Source organism: Chionomys nivalis, chromosome 5 (genome assembly GCF_950005125.1).
Source record: "Chionomys nivalis chromosome 5, mChiNiv1.1, whole genome shotgun sequence".
Classification (NCBI taxonomy): Eukaryota; Metazoa; Chordata; class Mammalia; order Rodentia; family Cricetidae; genus Chionomys; species Chionomys nivalis.
The window spans coordinates 60,582,726-60,604,034 of NC_080090.1; the positions used below are offsets into that span (position 1 = coordinate 60,582,726).

The window sequence follows — 21,309 nt, forward strand, 5'->3', positions numbered from 1 at the left end:
CTTAATATTAGGCCTAATTTACTATATTTAGATGGAGGTGGATTTAACAGGACTTCTAGTGCCTTTCTCTGAATTACTGATATTTTTCCAGCAACTAGGACATTCCTGCTTCTATGGTATCCTTTACTAATTAGGTCTTTGCTTTGTTATATAGCGTTCTTGTCACACACACACACACACACACACACACACACACACACACACACCAATTGTTTTGTTGATCTCAGACTAATTAATTGAACTAAATCTTCCATCTTTTTTTTAAAAGGAACATCTTCTTGCTCTCTGGAAGGCAGACCTGTGATTTCCAATGTAATTTCTTGATGTGAGAACAGCATTTCTTAGAAATAAACTTTTATTAGTAGTAGTTTAATTATCCTTCCATTTTCCATGGATGCCTTCCTCTTGTTGGTTCTTATAAAAGGAATAATCTCTGTCTTCTGTCTTATGGTATTAGCGTAGTTGTACTATATCCAGAAGCTATCAAATAACTACCCCATGTTTCATGGAACTAGAAGTTATGTTTGCCCCTTAAATTATATTGTATAATTGAAAACATAATAAGGTCATTTTTGCTTTGCCATCTGAAAGAGGAGCAGGTAATTATTATGCTTTACTAGCCAGAGGTTACAAATTTCAGATATCCGTGATATGTGGATAGATGGACAGAACTTAGGAAAGCGTGGTTGTACATCACTGTGTTTACTATGATTTTGCTTGACTAGAACATGTAAACCTGTAGCAATAAGAACTTTGCCAATTTAGATATATTTTCCTCCAGGAAAGCCAGCTGCTCATCAGAGTACTGTGTTACATTGCTTTTGTCATTTCTTTTTTTATATACATAAGTAACTTTTGTTTCATTATAACTTTACATTAAAGTATATGTTATTAGTTTGAAAGCATGTATGTGTTTAACTCCCCTGGCTAGGAATGGGATTTCCCAGGAATCAAGTAAAATGTATTTGCTTTAAAATTTTGTAACACATGATGAGCAAATATTTATTTTCAACAGAATTTTAAAGATAATAATATTAATGGTTCATTTTCTCTAAAATTTCTATTAGTTTCATCAAATTTAACTGCTTGTTTGAAGTTCTGCCACATTGCTTTCCTTGTTTGCTCATTTATTCTCACTGTTAGTCTGTCAATATTTATCACATTCAAGCTGTTACAGTTTATTAATATTATAAAGCACTTGCCTAATGTGTGAAGGCTTGTGTTCCATCTATAGCACTAGAAAAAGATATGTACATACTCCAGTCTCCTATTTATGTTTGTATTTTACTAGGCTTGTCTTAGTCTCCTGTAGATTTATTTATTTAGAAACAGGATCTTGTTTTCTAGCCTTGCTATGTAGAACTTTCTATGTTGATCATGCTGTCCTCAAACTCATAAGAGCTGTCTGCCTATGCCTCTGAAATGCTGGGGATAAAAGGTGTGTACCATCATGCCAGACCCATTCCTGTAGATTTTTAAATGGTTAATATATAGCTTCCTGATAAAGTAGAAGACTACTTCAGTACCTCAGTACCAGAATGTACTCAAGTACAAATCACTGAACAAACACGTTTGTGAAGGCGGACAATGAAGGCAGATGAGAAGCCAAGGACAATGGCACTAGGCTTCGATCCTAATACATGAACTGGCTTTGTGGGAGCTTAGCCTGTTTAGATGCTCACCTTTCTGGACATAGATAGAAGACCTTCGTCTTCCCGCAGGGCAGAGAATTTGGACTGCTCTTCAGTATCGAGAGGGAGGGGGAATGGTGTGGGGGGAGGAGAAGAGGAGTGGGGATAGGGGGAGGGGAGTGGGGGGAGGGGGCAATATTTGGGAAGAGGGGAGGGAAATGGGAAACGGGGAGCAGGTGGAAATTTTAATTAAAAAAGAATAAAAAATAAATAAAAAGAAAAAAAAAGAAATTACATGTCCTCAACACTTTTCTAAATGATTGTCACACATTTTTTTTACTGCTGGCAGATCATATAAAGGAAAAAAGGCAAAAACTGTATTTCCATATTTCAATTAATATTTTTTGGTAGAATAACATGTTCATTTAAAAATGTTTTTATTTATTATTTTATTTTATGTGTCTGATTGTTTTACTTGCACATATGCCTACATGTATACCTGGTGCCCTTAGAGGCCAGAGAGAGTGTCAGATTCCCTTGGATTTGAGTTACAGATTGTTATGAACCACTGTATGGGTTCGAGGAATTGAACTCTGTTCCTCTGGAATAGCGCCAGTGCTTTTGACTGCTGAACTATATTTCCAGTTTCACATGTGGTGAGTTTAAATGCATGAATCTAATGTTACCTCGATATTGTAAATACTTTGAGATCTTTGCATAATAGAAATACACTCATGGACTGGAGAGATGGCTCAGAGTTTAAGAGCACTGTCTGCTCTTCCAGAGGTCCTGAGTTCAATTCTCAACAACCACATGGTGGCTCACAACCATCTGTAATGAGATCTGGCACCCTCTTCTGACCTGCAGACATACATGTAGACAGAACACTGCATATATAACAAATAAATTTTAAAAATGCACTCATTTGTTTGCTGTGGGACACATCAACTCCATTTCCTTCATAATTTTTTTATGAATATGAATGTGCACAAAAGGAATACTCATTAGGGAATTGGATGGGTTATATTTTGATAATATTATATGATCAGAATTTGCATGTTTCAGAGATTATTTAACATTTTCATTAAGTCATTTTTCAGTTTCTGAAACAATGTCCACCTTCCTGTGCAGATGAATGAATTTCAGGTTTAGTTTAAATATATATTACTTCCTTGATTCCATGTATCTTAATAATTTCACCTTGATTCCATATATCTTAATAATTTTAGTCGACTTCATTTTAGTATCTTTTAATTTTGATGTTGAACCTTAAGAACGTTCATAAGTGATTTTTGAGAACATTTCAAATATTAAGAAATATAAGTAGACTTTAAGTTAAAGAATTTTAAGATTTGCTTGTTAAAAAAATAATTCTCTTGGTTGCATATCAAAATGCCTGAAAATTTAAGGCCTCACCTTGATCAACTAAATTAGACTCTACAGTGTTACTCAGACTTTTTAGGTAGTTCTGACAAGCAGGTGGCTTGCTATTTCTTGTTAGTGTGCAGTTCTCATCCTGGATTCATGATAGTATTGCCTGGGAAGTTCTTAAAAATACAAGTTGCTGTATGCTGCTTCTGAGAAGTGTTTTTGTTGTTATATGGCTGTTGTTTGATGGAGCTTCTGCCTCTGTGTGCTATAAAAGTTCTCCAAGTAGTTTTTATTAAGTAGCCATGGCTAAGAGACACTGGTCTAATGCACAGAGAACTGAGCTGGAACCAGAAAACTGGACAGTCCACTCCTGATTTCTGTGAACTCAGGTAAACCATCTGGCGTATATGAGTCTTCTTTGTAAAATAGAGCTGTGAGTGATAACTTCTAAGCCTGACAGATAAAAGGTTAGTATAATTTTTTATTTTTTAAATATCACTGTGTGTGAGAATGCAGTCATGCATGTGAAAGTAAGATAGCCATATTCGGGAGTCTGAGGTCCTCGCTTGTTTATGCTGTGCAGCACAGTCCAGGCCAGCTAGCCTACAAGCTTCCAGGAGATTCTTCTGTCTCCACCTCCTGTCTCTCTTGCTGAAAGAATACCAGAATTGCAAATGCATGCCACTGCATCCCTATTTTTACACTGGCTCCTCGGCTAGCATTGCAAGTGCTAAGCCACCTCATGAGCCCAGTTGTTACAGCCAAAGGAAGGAAGCAATATTCTTTTTTTTTTTTTTTTTTTTTTGGATTTTCGAGACAGGGTTTCTCCGTAGCTTTTTGGTTCCTGTCCTGGAACTAGCTCTTGTAGACCAGGCTGGCCTCGAACTCACAGAGATCCGAGTGCTGGGATTAAAGGCGTGCACCACCACTGCCCGGCAGGAAGCAATATTCTTACAGTGCTTTACAATCAAGTGCTGTGAATTGGTAGCAGTGAAGTCTTACAATGGGAAGAACGATCTCCTCAGGTCTCTTATACTTTGTGGAGGAAGATTTTAGATCTCCAAGGTACAAGTGACTTGGCTTCCTTGATTGAGCTCAAAGTATGTCCCAATTCTTAGAGTTTTCATTACATTTTTTTCTTTCTTAGACCAGGCTGCTTGTGGCAATAGGTGGTTGGAAATCAACAGGGGGTAGAAGAAAAACTGTAGTTGCTCTAAGATGGCAATTTGAAAAGAAAAGAAAAAGAATGTGGGCTAGGAGTATAGCTCAGTAGTAGAGCTGTTGCTTAGCATATGAGAAGTCCTGGATTCTGGAGAGAAGCAGGGGAGGGTCGCAAATCATGTAACTAGAGTCACTTTTCTCAGATTTACTCATTGCCTTACACTAATTCAGTTTATCCCAGTGTCCTGGCAACTGGAATGTACAACTAAAGACACAGGTTCCATAACTTAGAGCACTTCTGGTAGGTGAGTGCGTAGTTAAGCAATGAAATCCTGTGTGCAGCAGGGGAAAGGTGCTAGTCCACACATCTTTCTTCTTATTCACTACTCCTGGAAAGGGAGAGTAAGACTCACCTGTTGTTTGTATATTTTACATTGTATTAGTCATCAGTATAACCTAGAGAAGATTTAGCCATGAGGGTTTTTCTGAGGGTCTGTGAAATCTGTTACATGAACCAGTTGCTTGATTTTCGTGCTCCAATCCTGACCTCTAGTGGCTGCCCTTGAAAATTCCCCAGAACCAAATCACTTCTTTTTGCTGATTACCTATCAAATTCCAATTTAGCTATCCTAAAAGATTGGACCTTTAAAAAATATACGGAGAGGCAGAGCAAATAGTTTTAAGAGAGGCAGAGTAAAACAATGAACTTTTTGCCTAACATGCTGCAGTATTCTTGCTGAAGGTCTTATATTTAAAAGCAGCCAGTACCTCTTTACTTTTGCTTGCTAATTATCTATCACTTTCTCCATTCGTTGAGGAAGCGAAGGGTATTACTATACAGACTATAGAAGAGAGAAATTTCAAAGAAAGGTAAAATGGATTCTCTTCTGATTATGTGTTGCTTGTTGCGTGGTACAAGCTGCACCAGAACTGACTGGATTGAAAGCCACAGTTTTGTGATGGGGCATTGCTGTGTCATGTAGCTTCCTGGTGGTGTGTGCAGAGAGCACATTGTTACTTCTGTGATATTTGTGCAAAAACATAACCTAAATTTAATTTTAATGGAAATCAAATTGAGGAACATCGTATAGACCAGTATTCCTCATAAGTGCCAGGACCATGGATATGAGGGTGAAATCTGTCCTAGATGAAAGACTAGGTAGATCAGACTTCAAATTCCTAAGTAAGGTTCAGAGTTTTATCCTGGATCAGAAAAAAAGACATTTGTGGGACATTTGACAAAGATTTCCTCCTTATTTCTTGGTTTGGTTCATTGTATATGATTTGATTATGTAACATACTGTCATTTGGTGAAACTCAGTAAAAGGAATGCAGAGATTCTTTTTTTATTTTTTTTATTCTTTTTTAATTAAAATTTCCAACTGCTCCCCGTTTCCCATTTCCTCCCCCTCCTCCCACATATTGCCCCCTCCCCCCCGCTCCCTTCCCCCTATCCCCACTCCTCTTCTCCTCCCCCCACACCATTCCCCCTCCCTCTCGATACTGAAGAGCAGTCCAAATTCCCTGCCCTACAGGAAGACCAAGGTCCTCCCACTTCTATCTAGGTCCAGGAAGGTGAGCATCCAAACAGGCTAAGCTCCCACAAAGCCAGTTCATGTATTAGGATCGAAACCTAGTGCCATTGTCCTTGGCTTCTCATCAGCCTTCATTGTCTGCCATGTTCAGAGAGTCCAGTTTCAACCCATGCTTATTCAGTCCCAGTCCAGCTGGCCTTGGAGAGCTCCCAATAGATCAGTTCCACTGTCACAGTGGGTGGGTGCACGCCTCGTGGTCCTGATTTCCTTGCTCATGTTCTCCCTCCTTTTGCTCCTCATTTGGACCTTAAGAGCTCAGACCGTTGCTCCAAATTGGGTCTCTGTCTCTCTCTCGATCCATCGCCAGATGAAGGTTCCCGTGCCATTCTCCTTGGCCTCTCTGTCAGCTCTCATTGTCCGCCACATTCAGAGAGTCCGGTTTTATCCCATGTTTTTTCAGTAGCAGTCCAGCTGGCCTTGGTGAGCTCCCAATAGATCGGCCCCACTGTCTCAGTGGTTGGGTGCACCCCTCATGGTCCTGACTTCCTTGTTCATGTTCTCTCTCCTTCTGCTCCTCATTATAACCTTGGGAGCTCAGTCCGGTACTCCAGTGTGGGTCTCTGTCTCTATCTCCATCCATTGCTAGATGAAGGTTCTATGGCGATATGCAAGATATTCATCAGTATGATTATAGGATAGGTTCATTTCAGGTTCCCTATCCTCAGGTGCCCCAATGAACTAACTGGGGACATTGCCCTGGGCATCTGGTAGCTATTCCAAGTTCAAGTCTCTTGACAACCCTTAGGTGGCTCCCTTAACTAAGGTATGAGTTTCCCTGCTCCCCTATCCAACCTTCCTTTATCCCCAATCACCCCGATTCCCCCAGTTCCCCTCATCCTCTCCTTCACACTTTTCTCTCCCCATCACCCCTCATCCCCATCCCACCCCCCCCCAAGATTCCAATTTTTTGCCCATCAATCTTGTCTATTTCCCATAGCTGGGAGGATATCTATATGTTTTTCCTTGGGTTTACCCTCTTGTTTAGCTTCTTTAGGATCACAAATTATAGACTCAGTGGCCCCTATCCATGGCTAGAAACCAATTATGAGTGAGTACATCCCATGATCTTCTTTTTGGGTCTGGGTTACCTCACTCAGGATCGTATTTTCTATTTCCATCCATTTGCATGCAAAATTCGAGAAGTCATTGTTTTTTACCGCAGAGTAGTACTCTAATGTGTATATATTCCACACTTTCTTCATCCATTCCTCTATTGAAGGGCATCTAGGTTGCTTCCAGGTTCTGGCTATTACAAATAATGCTGCTATGAACATAGTTGGACAAATGCTTTTGTCATATGATAGGGCATCTCTTGGGTATATTCCCAAGAGTGCTATTGCTGGGTCCAGGGGTAGGTTGATCCCAGTTTTTCTGAGAAACCGCCACACTGATTTCCAAAGTGGTTGCACAAGTTTGCAGTCCCACCAGCAATGGATGAGGGTACCCCTTTCTCCACAACCTCTCCAGCAAAGGCTATCCTTGGTGCTTTTTATTTTAGCCATTCTGACAGGTGTAAGATGATATCTCAAAGTTGTTTTGATTTGCATTTCTCTGATCGCTAAGGAGGTTGAGCATGACCTTAAGTATCTTTTGGCCATTTGAACTTCATCTGTTGAGAATTCTCTGTTCAGTTCAGTGCCCCATTTTTTAATTGGGTTAATTATCCTTTTAAAGTCTAGTTTCTTGAGTTCTTTATGTATTTTGGAGATCAGACCTTTGTCTGTTGCGGGGTTGGTGAAGATCTTCTCCCAGTCAGTAGGCTGCCTTTTTGTCTTACTGACAGTGTCCTTTGCTTTACAGAAGCTTCTCAGTTTCAGGAGGTCCCATTTATTCAATGTTGCCCTTAATGTCTGTGCTGCTGGGGTTATACATAGGAAGCGATCTCCTGTGCCCATATGTTGTAGGGTACTTCCCATTTTCTCTTCTGTCAGGTTCAGTGTGTGTTCAGATTGATATTGAGGTCTTTTATCCATTTGGACTTGAGTTTTGTGTATGGTGATAGATATGGGTCTATTTTCATTCTTCTACAGGTTGACATCCAATTGTGCCAGCACCATTTGTTGAAGATGCTTTCTTCTTCCATTGTATACTTTTAGCTCCTTTATCGAAAATCAGGTGTTCATAGGTTTGTGGGTTAAAATCCGGGTCTTCTATATGATTCCATTGGTCGACTTCTCTGTTTTTATGCCAGTACCACGCTGTTTTCATTACTGTAGCTCTGTAATAGGATTTGAAGTCAGGGATGGTAATGCCTCCAGAAGTTCCTTTATTGTATAAGATTGTTTTGGCTATCCTGGGTTTTTTGTTTTTCCATATAAAGTTGATTATTGTCCTTTCAAGATCTGTGAAGAATTTTGATGGGATTTTAATGGGGATTGCATTGAATCTATAAATTGCCCTTGGTAGAATTGCCATTTTTACTATGTTGATCCTCCCAATCCAAGAGCAAGGGAGATCCTTCCATTTTCTGGTATCCTCTTCAATTTTTTTCTTCAATGCCTTAAAGTTCTTGTCAAATAGATCTTTCACTTCCTTGGTTAGAGTTACCCCAAGATATTTTATGCTTTTTGTGGCTATCGTGAAAAGTGATGATTCTCTTATTTCCCTCTCTGCTTCCATATCCTTTGTGTATAAGAGGGCGACTGATTTTTTGGAGTTGATCTTGTATCCTGCCACATTACTAAAGGCGTTTATCAGCTGTAGGAGTTCTTTGGTGGAGTTTTTGGGGTCGCTCATGTACACTATCATATCATCTGCAAATAATGCAAGTTTAACTTCTTCCTTTCCAATTTGAATCCCCTTTATCCCCTTATGTTGTCTTATTGCTATTGCTAAAACTTCGAGAACTATATTGAAGAGGTATGGAGAGAGTGGACAGCCTTGGCGTGTTCCTGATTTTAGTGGGATGGCTTTAAGTTTCTCTCCATTTAATTTGATATTAGCTGTCGGCTTGCTGTATATAGCTTTAATTAAATTTAGGTATGACCCTTGTATCCCTAATCTCTCCAAGACTTTTATCATAAAGGGATGTTGAATTTTGTCAAATGCTTTTTCAGCATCTAATGAAACGATCATATGTTTTTTTTCTTTCAGTTTATTTATATGATGGATTACATTGATAGATTTGCGTATGTTAAACCAGCCCTGCATCTCTGGTATGAAGCCTACTTGATCATAATGGATAATTTTTCTAATGTGTTCTTGGATTCGGTTTGCCAGAATTTTGTTGAGGATTTTTGCGTCGATGTTCATGAGTGAGATTGGCCTGTAATTCTCTTTCTTGGTTGGGTCTTTGTGTGGTTTTGGTATCAGAGTTACTGTAGCTTCATAAAAGGAATTTGGCAATGACTCTTCTGTTTCTATATTGTGAAATACCTTAAGGAGTATAGGTATTAGGTCTTCTTGGAAGTTCTGGTAGAATTCCGCATTGAAACCATCTGGTCCTGGACTATTTTGGAAGGGAGGTTTTTGATAACAGCTTCTAATTCTTCACGACTAACAGGTCTATTTAGGTTGTTCACCTGGTCCTGGTTTAACTTTGGTATATGGTATTTATCTAAAAAAGTGTCCATTTCTTTTACATTTTCCAGTTTTGTGGCATACAGGCTTTTGTAGTAAGATCTAATGATTGTCTGAATTTCCTCTGTGTCTGTGGTTATGTCCCCCTTTTCATTTCTGATCTTATTAATTTGCAAATTCTCTCTCTGCCGTTTGATTAGTTTGGATAGGGGTTTATCAATCTTGTTGATTTTCTCCAGGAACCAGCTTTTTGATTCATTGATTCTTTCGATTGTTTTCTGTGTTTCTATTTTGTTGATTTCAGCCCTCAGTTTGATTATTTCCAGTCTTCTACCCCTTCTAGGTGAGTCTGCTTCTTTTTTTTTCTAGAGCTTTCAGGTGGGCTGTTAAGTCTCCAATGTGTGCTTTCTCTGTTTTCTTTAAGTGGGCAGTTAGTACTATGAACTTTCCTCTCAGGACTGCTTTCATAGTGTCCCATAGGTTTGAGTATGTTGTTTCTTTATTTTCATTGTCTTCAAGGAAGACTTTAATTTCTTTCTTTATTTCTTCCCTAATCCAGGTATGGTTCAGTAGTTGACTATTCAGTTTCCATGAGTTTGTAGGCTTTCTGGGGGTAGCATTGTTGCTGAATTCTAGCTTTAATCCATGGTGATCTGATAAGATACAGGTGGTTATTAATATTTTTTGTAACTGTGGATGTTTGCTTTGCTACCGAGTATGTGGTCGATTTTTGAGAAGGTTCCATGAGCTGCAGAGAAGAAGGTATATTCTTTCCTATTTGAGTGGAATATTCTATAGATGTCTGTTAAGTCCATTTGATTCATTACCTCCATTAATTCTCTTATTTCTCTGTTAGGTTTCTGTCTAATTGACCTGTCCATTGGTGAGAAAGGATTATTAAAGTCTCCTACTATTAATGTGTGTGGTTTGATGGCTGCCTTGAGTTTTAACAATGTTTCTTTTACGTATTAATGTGTGTGGTTTGATGGCTGCCTTGAGTTTTAACAATGTTTCTTTTACGTACGTGGGTGCTTTTATATTAGGGGCATATATATTCAGGATTGAGACTTCATCCTGATGAATTGTTCCTGTTATGAGTAAAAAATGTCCCTCTCCATCTCTTCTGATTGATTTAAGTTTGAAGTCAACTTTGTTAGAAATTAGTATGGCCACACCTGCTTGTTTCTTAGGTCCATTTACTTGATAAGCCTTATCCCAACCCTTTACTCTGAGTAGGTGCCTGTCTTTGTGGTTGAGGTGTGTTTCTTGTAAACAGCAGAATGTTGGATCCTGTTTTCGTATCCAATCTCTTAGTCTGTGCCTTTTTATAGGTGAGTTGAGTCCATTGACATTAAGTGATATTAATGACCATTGGTTGTTAACTCCGGTCACTTTTTTAGTAGTAGATTTTGTGTGTTTCCCTTCTTTGAGTTGTGCTGGTAAAGGGTCTCTAGATGTCTGAGTTATTGTGGTCATTGTTGGACTCCTTGATTAGTGATTTTCCTTCTATTACTTTCTGTAAGGCTGGATTTGTGGCTACGTATTGTTTAAATTTGTCTTTATCCTGGAATATTTTGTTTTCTCCATTTATAGTGAACGAAAGCGTGGCTGAGTATAGTAGTCTGGGCTTGCATCCATGGACTCTTAGTTTCTGCAGTACATCTATCCAGGACCTTCTGCCTTTCATGGTTTCCATAGAGAAGTCAGGTGTAAGTCTGATAGGTTTACCTTTATAAGTAACTTGGCCTTTTTCCTTTGCTGCTCTTAGTATTCTTTCTTTATTCTGTATGCTTTGTGTTTTGATTATTATATGGCGAGAGGATTTTTTTTTTTTTGATCCAGCCTATTCGGTGTTCTGTATGCTTCTTGAACCTTCATAGGTATATCTTTCTTTAGGTTGGGAAAGTTTTCTTCTATAATTTTATTAAATATATTTTCTGGACCGTTGAGCTGCGCTTCTTATCCTTCTTCTATTCCTATTATTCTTAGGTTTGGTCTTTTTATTGCATCCCAGATTTCCTGAATGTTTTGTGATGAGAATTTGTTGGCCTTGCTGTTTTCTTTGATCAGCGTGTTTATTTTCTCTATGGTATCTTCAGAATCTGAGATTCTTTCTTCTATCTCTTGTATTCTGTTGGTTATGCTTGCTTCTGTAGTCTCTATTCGTTTACCTAGATTTTCCCTGTCCAGCTGGCCTTCTGTTTGTGTTTTCTTCTTTGCCTCCATTTCAGTTTTTAAGTCTTAAACTGTTTCCATTATCTGTTTGATTGTTTTTCCTTGGTTTCCTAGGGTATCATTCACTGATTTACTCAATTCTTCAAACTTTCTGTTATACTTCTCATCCATTTCTATAAGGGCATTTTTTACATGCTGTTTAAGGGCATCAATCACTTTCATAAAGTCAATTTTATCTACTTCTTCACGATTAAGGTGTTCATGTCCTCCTGTTGTGAGGTCGCTGGGTTCTGGTGGTTTCATATAGTTTTTCAGATTGTTGGGTGAATTCTTGCATTGGCGCCTGCCCATCTCTTTCTCCGAATGCTGCCCTATGGATCTGCTTTTACCGGATCAGGTCTCCTTGCCTACTGATGTACCTTCCCAGTGATGGCACTCTGCAGTGATAGCTCTCCTGGTGCTCCAGTGATGTCTCTCCTGGTACCAATATCAGATCTCCGTGCCCAAAGACGGCTCTCCTGGTACCGAGATTAGCTCTCCCACTGATGGCTCTCCTGGTGCCAAGATCAAATCTCCCTGCAGGTTGGGTAGTTCATAAACAAAGCCCCTACCTTGCTTGTTGCAGGCAGGCCAGTGAAACAAAGGAAGTCTCGTCTGCCTACTTGCCCTGAGGATTTGCCCCCAGCGCCAGACAGACTGAGCTGGATGGTGTTATGTGCCCAAAGAGGAAAGGGGGCAGAAGGAAGAAGGGTTCTGGATGCAAGCTGGGTGGGACAAGAAGAGAGAGGCAGTATGCAGGGTGTAGAGCCCCTGCAGGGAGCCCAGGGAGTATAGGGTGGGGGATGAGGAACTTCAGAGTTCCCTCTGCAGAGATTCTTGGAACTTTATTTACTCAGTTAGATTATACACTCCTACATCATCAATGAATGTTTTAAAAATTAAAAATACTTATTAATTTTGCTCATGGTCTCATGAGTTACCTATTTGAGAAGGGCTCAGATGTATGACCATGTCTTGATTCATGTGATATTAACTAGACCAGTCCAATTGACTTCCAAGATCTCTTCTCTCATGTAATCCCTGGTCTTTACCAGTGACATTGTCTGGTCCACTATACCATATTATTGTTCATCTTCTTAGAACAATGAGAATGAAGGTCTAAGTGCTCTTGTGCTTCTTATATGATAATTTAATTCCAAGAGCAACCAGTCTAGGAGATGGGCAGTCTAGTAGTTGGTCCCTAAAACCCTCCCACCATAGTCTTATCATCAGAGTGGTAACATACTTTCTCAGATTTAGAGGAGAGTTCAGATGCCCTACCTCTCAATGGAAGAAGTGTCAAAAGTTGTAGCCTTCATTAAGCCACCGCGGATACCTAACTAAAGTTTTACTAAATAAGCACCTGAGGTAAAATTAAAACAACAAGGGCCTGTGTCATTCTGACACTCCTAAGCTCTGTTCATGGCTTTAAGAGTGTGCTGTCTCTGAGACTCAGTTTTCTTGTCTCAAAAATGATAACAATAACAAATATGCCATAGATTTGTTGAGGAAGTATCATCAAGAAAAAAAGCCATAAAGTGCTGAAGATGGTAAATAAATACATGACCTAATAATAATTGCTAGCATTTATCAGATACCAAATAACCCCTCACTTGATAGGCTTTTTGCATGCTGTTGCTGTTTCCTTTGGTCAGAACACCTTCCTTGGGTGTTCTCTTGGATCTAACAGATAACCAACACCCATTCCTCTTCCTGCCTGTTGTATCCTTGTATTTTGGCTCCTACAAATCTGTTGACTTTTGCACTCCCTTGTTAACTTTCCATTCCTACATGCTGCTTACATACGTTAATTCTGACTAATGACCGAGGTGCTGATGCATATGTAGTCCTTTCTTGACATTATCTGTTCAGCGTTTATCCTCAGTACTGTTAGCATAGTTTTTGACAGCGTCTCTCCCAAGCTGCCAGGCTTCTCTGAACCCATGGCTGCCTGTTCATCACAGCCATATATTCAGAGTCTTTCTTGCAGTGAGTGTTCAACTGCCGGCCTTTATTTATGCATGATTGTGCTGCTCAGTCATTAACCTAATCAGAAACACCATGATCGGTACTTCATAGCAATTACTCACTTTGGGGCAATTAGTTATAGGTGTTCTTGAAGGCAAAGCTATTGTCAGACTGTGACTGAATTATGAAACAGCAGTGTCCAGATCAGTTGAGGAGCACCTCTTCTTGTACACAAGGCTGATGTCAATCTACTGTCACGAGAGGAAAATGGTGACCCTTTCTTTCTGCAGCAGTCTGGGTTTTTAGTGTCTCATAACCTAAGAGCAGTCAACCACTTTTTGTTTCTGGATGTTTTCAATGTAGAAACAAATAATAGAATCTTGTTTAGATAGAATGCACCTATTTCTGCTTTATGCTCTATGATTTTACTTGTATTTAAATGGGAGGAATTACTTTAATTCTTTGAATTTAGAGGCTATATTAAATAATACCGAAACAAGACACAGGTTCGTCTGAACTTTAAACTATTGTAACACATATCCAAGAAAATCAGTTTGCAAGGAGAAAGGGGTTATTTTGACTCAAAGTTTGTAAGTTTCACCGTGTGATTAAATGGCCCCATTTCTTTGGAGTTATGCTGAGTTCATGACTTCATGAAAAGAGTTCAGAACAAAACCTCTTCCTTCATAGTCAGAAAGTATAAAATCAGGGAGAAGCCAGAGTTCCACAATCCTGTTTAAAAGCATTCTCCCAGGGACCTAAAGACACCTACTTAGCCCCACCTTTAAAGACTCTGTCACACACATATGTACACACACACACACACACACACACAGCAATGCCACCCTGGGAAAAAAGCCTTTATCACATAGGGCATGGGTCTTTTGATATGGAAGCTGTAATATTCACGTGTCAGTTTCTTCTCTAACTTAGTGGTTTAGAGAATGACTTTTATAATTATGATGCTTAAGTTAACATACTTGGTCTGTTTTTTGAACTGTGAAGCCCTAGAAAAATCAGTGATTTCTATAAAATCTATTTTTTTTTATTTTTAAGTAAGGCTTCATTATATAGCCTATGATGACTTCGACCTTATCATCCTGCTGACTCTCCTGGTTTCTGGTAGATACACTACCACTCTTAGCTCATTCTGTAAATCATAATTTATTTTTGTGAAAGTTTAGGATTGATGTGTAAGGAATAAGAGTATGCTTTTATGTAATTAACTCAGATATTGGCACATTTAAATACTAATCTGACTATCCTGAAACTCACTGTATAGACCATGCTGGCCTTGAACTCATAGATATCTCTATGACTCCCAAGTTCTGGGATAAAAGCTGTTTATCATTATGCTTGGCTTATATATTCTTGTTTATTATTTTGCTCTTTTTATGGTTTATTATTATTATTAAAAATTTCTACCTCCTCCCATTTCCCTCCCCCTCCCCCACTCTCCCTCTCCCTCCTTCTCCAGTCCAAAGAGCAGTCAGGGTTCCCTGCCCTGTGGGAAGTCCAAGGTCCTCCCCGCTCCATCTAGGTCTAGGAAGGTGAGCATCCAAACAGACTAGGCTCTCACAAAGCCAGTACATGCAGTAGGATCAAAACCCAGTGCCATTACTAAAATATAGTAGTTAGACTTACTATTGAAATTAACAGGTAGTCATAGCAACGTATTTATTTGATTTTACTCTTTAAAAAAAAGATTTATTTATTATATATAGTGTTCTGCCTGCATGCATGCCTTCAGACCAGAAGAGGGCACCAGATCTCTTTACAGATGGTTGTGAGTCATGATGTGGTTGTTGAGAACTGAACTCAAGACCTGGAAGAGCAGCCAGTGCTCCTAACTTCTGAGCCATCTCTTCAGCCCCTTGATTTTACTCTTAATAATCCTCTGTTCTTGTTTATTGAATAGCACATAAACAGTGGACATTTGCTTCCTATCTACTGCTTCCAGTGAATGAAGCATTCTTAACAGGCATGCTTTATTTTGGGTCAGGGGACTGGATTACACCTTGTATCTAAGGCACAGTACAATTAGTTACCTTATAAAGTCAGGTTAAATGAAAGCAGGCTGAGCAGCAGGAGGGAAACAGATTGAGCACAAAGTTTTAATTGCTGCAAGGCATAATATTAACTTTGTTGTAAGGTTGGGCAAAAGTTGAGTTCCTGAAGGTGAGAGGTATTTCCAGAAAGTTATTACCATACCTACTAATAAATTACTAGACATAACTTCTGCCTGAACAGTGGAAACATTTTGGGAATGTCCCCTCCCTTGTTTGTTTTTTAGAGCTATTTTGACTATTTAGAGATTTAAGGTTTTTTTACATTTCTCTGTTAATATTTTTCATAGCTTTGTTGCTTCAACATTTAGTTTTAATAAAATTCAAGAAAAGAGGCTTTTACCATAATATGAAGGTGATTCTGCGAATCAGCCTAGTTGAATATGAAGGGGAAAGAGTCAGCTATAATCAATTAGGATGGCTAGTGTAGATCACTAAATAGCATGTACCGTGTGTATGCCTGCATTGTTCTGTGAAAGGTCATTGGATTATACAACACAAAACTTGGGCTGGAAGTGATCTAATTCTGCTACTAAACATGTATATAAGCTTGAGCTAGTCACATTCATACCCTGAAACCTGAGAATTATAGCCTACATTATTATGAGAATCAGTGAGATTTTCATATTGTGTAAAAACAGGGAAGTATGGCCAGTGTTTGAAGTGATGCTGTGACTGACAGCCATGATGGTTGAATATGCAGTGGAGTTTTCAATAAAGCCATGAAACAATTTTGGAAGGAGAAGAGGAGTGTGGGCTGCTGTAAGAGAAAGTGTTCAAGTGTTATGCATTTGAGGGAACTAGAGAAATGGAAGAGACACTTAAATTTTAAGTGTGGACTGGGCATGCTGGATTTAGTCTAATGGCAAACCCTCAATTGGAAAGCTCTCAATTATGAGAGTTCATTGTACCTCACTGCTATGACGGGGTACATAGTGTTAAGACTGGTTTTTGTTTGTTTGTTTAATTCTGGCGTACAAACTTTGGCAGATAAGTCAGTAGCTACTTGAGTTGGTAAAAATATGTTTAGATTGTGAAAACAATTGTAATTTTAGCCCACATTTTAAAAAAATCTAAAATAGCCTTCTTACCTTTTCCTCCGGCTGGTAAGTTAGAATCACAGTCAGTCTGGAATCATCTCTAACAATGGTAATGTCAATGGTTTCTCCTCTCATCCCGGTTCCACTTTCCCACTCATTTTGGAATTAATCAAGTAAGCCAAAACCAAAATATTAGGTTCATAACTTTTAGTTTAGTCTGCCAAATAGTTTGTGTTTATCATTCATTTTTTTCTGTTATTCTTTCGTAATTTTGTTATCTGGCTATAGAAGGTTGCCTAGTACCCCATTACAGAAACACTAAATATCTAGTCCTAATCACTACAGGACACTAGGTGTGTAGTCCTAATCACTACAGGACACTAGGTGTGTAGTCCTAATGACTACAGGACATTAGGTGTGTGGTCCTAGTCACTACAGGACACTAGGTGTGTGGTCCTAATTATTATAGAAGACTAGATATTTAGTCCTAAGCACAGTTTCTGGTTTGGAGAGCGAAATCAGAAATCCTTTGTAGAACACAATTCTCATGGTATAGTTCACATCTAGAAGGCAGATAGATTCTTTGAAGTGAGAACATTAGCAAAGCCTTAGCTTATGAGAGGTGTTAACTGAAAGATCTTTCTTCTCACATAGGAAAACTTGCATGAAAAGAAACTAGAACATTCTTTGGAGACATTGTTTCTGATTCTGTTATTTTGAGCACATAAGATTCTATATCTCTTGGATTTAATTGCTCAATAATTCTTCAGTCACTGGGCTGAGCCCAGAGTTCAGTTTAAGCTCCAGTATGACTTCCACAGAAATAGCTTATCTCTAATAAAAATTTACATGGTTTTCGTGAAAATGGGGAAAGGTTCCTCAGAGACACTACAGGTTATCACCTTCATCTACACAAATAATACACACACACACACACGATCACTAAGCATGTAAACACTAAGCAGACAATAGGAGTACTATGTGATGAAGTCAGGTTTTTTTGTGTGATCTTCCCACTCAGCAGGAGTTTCTCTCTTGTTTTTTCTGCCCCTGACAGGATATCTACATAACCCAGAAGTCCAGAGTAGAATTAGAGAATTCAGTCAATAATTTTAAAAATCACCATCTTTTTTCCATCTTTAACAAGATCTTGGATATAGGATATAAGCCTTACATATAGGGAAATAAGCCACAAATGGATAGAATAAACAGGCCTTATACATGGAGAAATAATCCAAAAATGGATAGAAGAAAATAAGTCTTTATAAAAAAAAAACTACTTTTATGTATTAAATAGAACATTGAATTTTCATAACTATTTTAAAAAAGCAAAATACCTTTTGAGAAGTTTTGATTAGTATTTGTATTGGCACCATTACTACAGAATACCCGATAGAAGCAAGGTAAGGGAAGAAGGACTTACTTTAGCTCACCCATGGAAGGGATGGGGTCATCGTGGCAGAGATGGCATAACCACATCTGGGGCAGCAGGAACATGAGATTGCTTGCTCACTTTAAGCAGATGAAGAAACAGTTCTCTGGCTTGAAATGGAGCTGACCTATGATTTTTAAAAAAGATTTATTTGTTTCTATTATGTATACAGTGTTCTGCCTACATGTACATCTGCAGGCCAGAAGAGGGCATCAGATCTCATTACAGATGGTTTGAGTCACCATGTGGTTGCTGGGAATTGAACTCAGGACCTCTGGAAGAACAGCCAGTGCTCTTAACCGCTGGGCCATCCCTTCAGCTCCTGACCTATAATTTTTGTGTTCTTCTCTACACCTACAGACTAGGCCCTGCGTACGGCAGGTCCTACTATCTATGAAAACAACACTACCAGATAGGCCTGTAGCTAATATTTCACATCCAACTATAATACAATTGTAAGTAAAAATGAGAGAAATTTGGAGTTTTGTTAATAATGTATGAAGTATTGGGAAAATACCCAGTAAAATAGTGGTAGGTAGGAAATGTGATCCTGTTGATGTTCACATTTATTTATTTATTTATATATTTATTTATTTATTTTCTGTTTCAGGGTTTGAACATAATCTTTCATGTAGCCTTGGCTCTCCTAAAGGTATGTCTATTTTCATCGTAAGTTATCAAAATGTTACCTCTTTTGCTTGGTACTGGAATCATTCCATTTACAGCCTGTGACTCACTTTCGACTTTATTATTTATGTGTTTGCATATATGTATGTGTTTGGTGTGTGTGTGTTTGTGCATCTCTCTCTTCTCTGTGTGTGTGTGTGTGTATGTATGTGTGTGTATGTCTCTGTATGACATGACGTGTGTAGAGGGCAGAGGACATCATCCCTCAAGAATCAATTCTCTCCTGCTGACTTAGAAAATCCGATCCTCTCCCTGTCATCCCTTTAAGTTATCATTTATTTGGTATTTGTTTTTCCTAAAATCCATTTAATCTTGCTAACACTTACTCCAAAAACATAAAAGATGTTTTCATTCATAAGAGCTGTATAATAGGAGACAGAGCTGAAACCTATTTCATGTCAAAATGAAACCATCTTTTATTTTTCTAAAAATACTTCCTATAACATCCCTGGAGGTACCTAAACATATAATTGAATTATTTAAAAGCTTCTATAATATACTAAAAAAGAAACTACTACATTTCAATTTGTTGTTCTTTTCCTGATAGCTGGAAATACATGACACTTTAGAATTCAATTATAATATATCAATATAGTTCTAACCATATAGTAACAATAGGACATTTGTCACAGAGTTAGTTTTTTAAAAAAATAGCCCAAAGAAGACATTCTGCTATTGAAGATGAAAATTATCTTTCTTTCCCCAATAAGTTTGTGGTGAAACCACAGACTTGGACCTGGACAGAATCAGTTCTGTTTTCAGCCTTTTAGACCTTGCTAAATTAAGTGCTTAGAACTTCAGTTTTGAGATAATAATATAATTAATTTATGGCATTATAGTTAAATAAGATGGTATATTAAACTTCTTAATAAGTGTCTATTTACTGCCCAGTTACTATCAGCTGTGGTTATTACGGTCCCGTCCTCTGGTCCCGTGACTGTGGGGCAGGTACTCTTAATCTTGGAGTCAGCCCTCCAGCCCCCAACTTAAACTGTTTTCATCGCAAAGATATATTTACTTACTCCTTTCATAGTGGATCTTAACTTTGATTTTTTTCCTGATATTAAAATAAATCAACTTTGTCACATGCTCTCTCAACAATAAATAAAGCTTAATAATTACTAGGCAGGGAAAGTATTATGTGGTTGAAACCAAAAATACCGTTAAATCATAAGTAAGTACAAGGAAGTCCAACAAGGTTCTATTTTTTGCTATAATTTCTAATTTTCTTTTTTGCTATCAGGCATTTTATGTTTTCCAGAAATCTTTTCCTATATATTGGTAGCTCATTTCCTAATGTTTAGTCTGTCTTTATGTAACGCAGTGCTATCCCTCTAGATATAAGACCTGTACTGTGCACCAACTTAAAACTGTAGCTATTGACTAATTGCTTTCTTGAGTGATACACTGATTAAAATATTTGTAATATTTTAATTTTTTAGCATTTTAAACCTGGATATATACTTGTCAGAGGACATTTTTTTTGGCCTCTGACTAGAAAGGCATTTTTTACATTCTCTAGTGATGCTTGACCATCCTTCAGACATCATACTGCAGAATTAAAGCAGTTAGAAAAGTTAAAGGAGAAACCACTGGTAAAGTAGGGATCTATGCTTGTAACTGCCTTATATGAATCCTGAAACTGACTCCACACCGAGGTGGAAGATGTGGGACTACATTGAAGTGAATACCATCAATCTGATTGCCCTACCTGGTAGAATAAACATTCAAACATAAACAATACTGACTGACTTCTCATTTTTTCATATGCCAGAAAAAAAGAATATGCATCTGTTTCTATAAAAGTTAAAACTTGGATAACTTTATAGAAGTTCTGAGCCTGACTGATTTTTGAGTAGACCCTGTGTCTGTATTAGAAGTGATTTCTTGTGCATCTTCTGAGCAGACTATTAGCAGAAGCACAGCCCAGATCATAACTGAAGAGGCTGCCCAAGGTTGCCTAAAATGTTATATCTCAGTAATGACAAAGCTTGAGTTAGTTATTTTCTTTTTTACCTAGTACTAGTACATATTAATTGAGCTCAATCATAAAATTCTGTTTAGTATTTTCATACTTGTGCATAATATACTTTGATAAGGTTACCCAGTTACGCTTGCCTGCTGTTCCCTTCCTCTACTCTAATAGTCCCCTTTCTTTCCTGTCCTTTTTTTTTTTTTTTTTAACAACTACATTCATCATGTGGAAGAAAATATGCAATATTTTTGTCTTCCTGGGTCTGGCACATTTTGCTTAGCACAGTGACCTTCTGTTTCATTTATTTTCTGGAAAAGACATAAATCCATTCTTTATAGCCAACAAGTCCATCATGGGTGTTTACTACATTTTCTTTATTGTCTCTTGGTGAGTACCCAGACTGATTGTTTATTTTGCCTATTGTGACTAGTGTTGCCATAAACAAAGTTGTGCAAGTGTCTGTAATATGCTGACTTGGATTTCTTCAGGTATATACCCCTTAAGAATGGTACAGCTGGAAGTTCTATTTTTAGTTTGTTAAAATTTTTATATAGATGTTCAGAATGACTGCATTAGTTGATATACCTAACCAACGGTATATTAAGGGTTCGTTTTCCCCTTGACCTCACCAGTGTTTTTGTTTTGTTTTA

General features: G+C 38.1%; 1 protein-coding gene across 4 annotated transcripts in view; it reads left to right on the forward strand.

Annotated features, from left to right (window-relative positions):
* The window catches only part of Rabgap1l (RAB GTPase activating protein 1 like), a 659,411-nt gene that overhangs the window by 452,229 nt on the left and 185,873 nt on the right, over window positions 1-21,309 (forward strand). For 3 of the 4 annotated variants that reach the window (XM_057769682.1, XM_057769684.1, XM_057769685.1), the window contains one exon: window positions 18,608-18,649. The exons of the other annotated variant lie outside the window; for it this stretch is intronic. In XM_057769682.1, coding sequence (XP_057625665.1) covers window positions 18,608-18,649 — 42 coding nt within the window. The remainder of the gene's footprint in view (window positions 1-18,607; window positions 18,650-21,309) is intronic. 4 annotated transcript variants of the gene reach the window in all.